The 1,080-nt window shown below is 67.8% G+C and overlaps 1 protein-coding gene across 1 annotated transcript in view; it reads left to right on the forward strand.

Moving 5' to 3' along the window:
* The first annotated feature begins 23 nt into the window (after positions 1-23).
* PIM3 (Pim-3 proto-oncogene, serine/threonine kinase) overlaps positions 24-1,080 on the forward strand; it is a 5,012-nt gene continuing 3,955 nt past the window's right edge. The window contains exons 1-2 of the mRNA XM_085300007.1: positions 24-656; positions 913-1,080. Of these exons, the coding sequence (XP_085156133.1) occupies positions 572-656; positions 913-1,080 (253 nt within the window). The 5' untranslated portion in view covers positions 24-571. The remainder of the gene's footprint in view (positions 657-912) is intronic.

Raw genomic sequence — 1,080 nt, forward strand, 5'->3', positions numbered from 1 at the left:
CGCTGCCCGCACCAAAATATTGGGAGTTAAGAGGCGGCTCCGCGGCGTCGCSGGCTCAGAAGTGAGCGGGCAGCACGGCGGCGCGGCGCGGCTCCGCTCCCTGCGCCCGCCACGGCTCCACTGCGGCGCCGGCCCCGCGGCCCCCGGCAGCTCCCCGCAGGGGCGGATTTTACACGCGGCGGCGCAGCCCCCCGTGCCGCCTGCGTGTGTGCACGCTTCTCGGTGCGCGTGTGACACCGCACTCGCCGGTCGGAAGAGGAAGAGCGAGCGTCGTCCTCCCTATTTATTTATATTTTCTTTTTGCCGAAGGACTGGGTATCGTTTCGACTTGGATTCTCTGCCGGCTGTTTATTTCGGGACGCGTCCGTCGGTTTCCGCTGCGGCGCGAAGCGGAGCCGGCGGAGGAAGGAGCGAGCCGCGGCGGCCGCAGCTGCTCGGAAGGTCTCGCCGGCCCGCCCGCCGCGATCCCGGCCGGCGCCGCCGCTCCGCGCCCGCCTCKGGGCTGAACAACTAGCCCGCAGGACGCCCCGAATTTCACTGCGGGGGATTTTCCGTGCGCCCTCCTCGGAAGATGTTACTCTCCAAGTTCGGCTCGCTGGCCCACATCTGCAGCCCCACCAGCATGGATCACTTGCCGGTGAAGATCCTGCAGCCAGGTACGGCGCGGCCGCGGCGCGGCGCGGGGCTCCCCGGCGGGCGCGGGGCGCTGGTGCCCGAGCCCCGTCGCAGGGGCGGGGGCTCCTCGTGCCGCCAGGAAACTTGATCTCTTTTATTTTTAACTAAAGGAGGCAATTTATAAAAAATGTGTGGGGCAGGGTGAGGGCGGCGCAGACAATACGTGTCTAGCGGACAGACTTCTCGGCAGCGTAGCACTGCTGTCAGCGTTAACGCTCTCTCTTCCCGCTGTTGCAGTGAAAGTGGAGAAGGAGCCTTTCGATAAAGTCTACCAAGTGGGCTCCGTGCTGGGCAGCGGGGGCTTCGGCACCGTGTACGCGGGCAGCAGGATCGCCGACGGCTTGCCGGTGAGCGCGGGCTCGAGGCGCGCTCCCGGCGCGGCGCCCGAGCGGCTTGGGCGGAGGG

This window comes from Rhea americana, unplaced genomic scaffold (genome assembly GCF_003343005.1).
Source record: "Rhea americana isolate MKP2758 unplaced genomic scaffold, rheAme1 scaffold_1, whole genome shotgun sequence".
In the NCBI taxonomy this organism is placed as follows: domain Eukaryota; kingdom Metazoa; phylum Chordata; class Aves; order Rheiformes; family Rheidae; genus Rhea; species Rhea americana.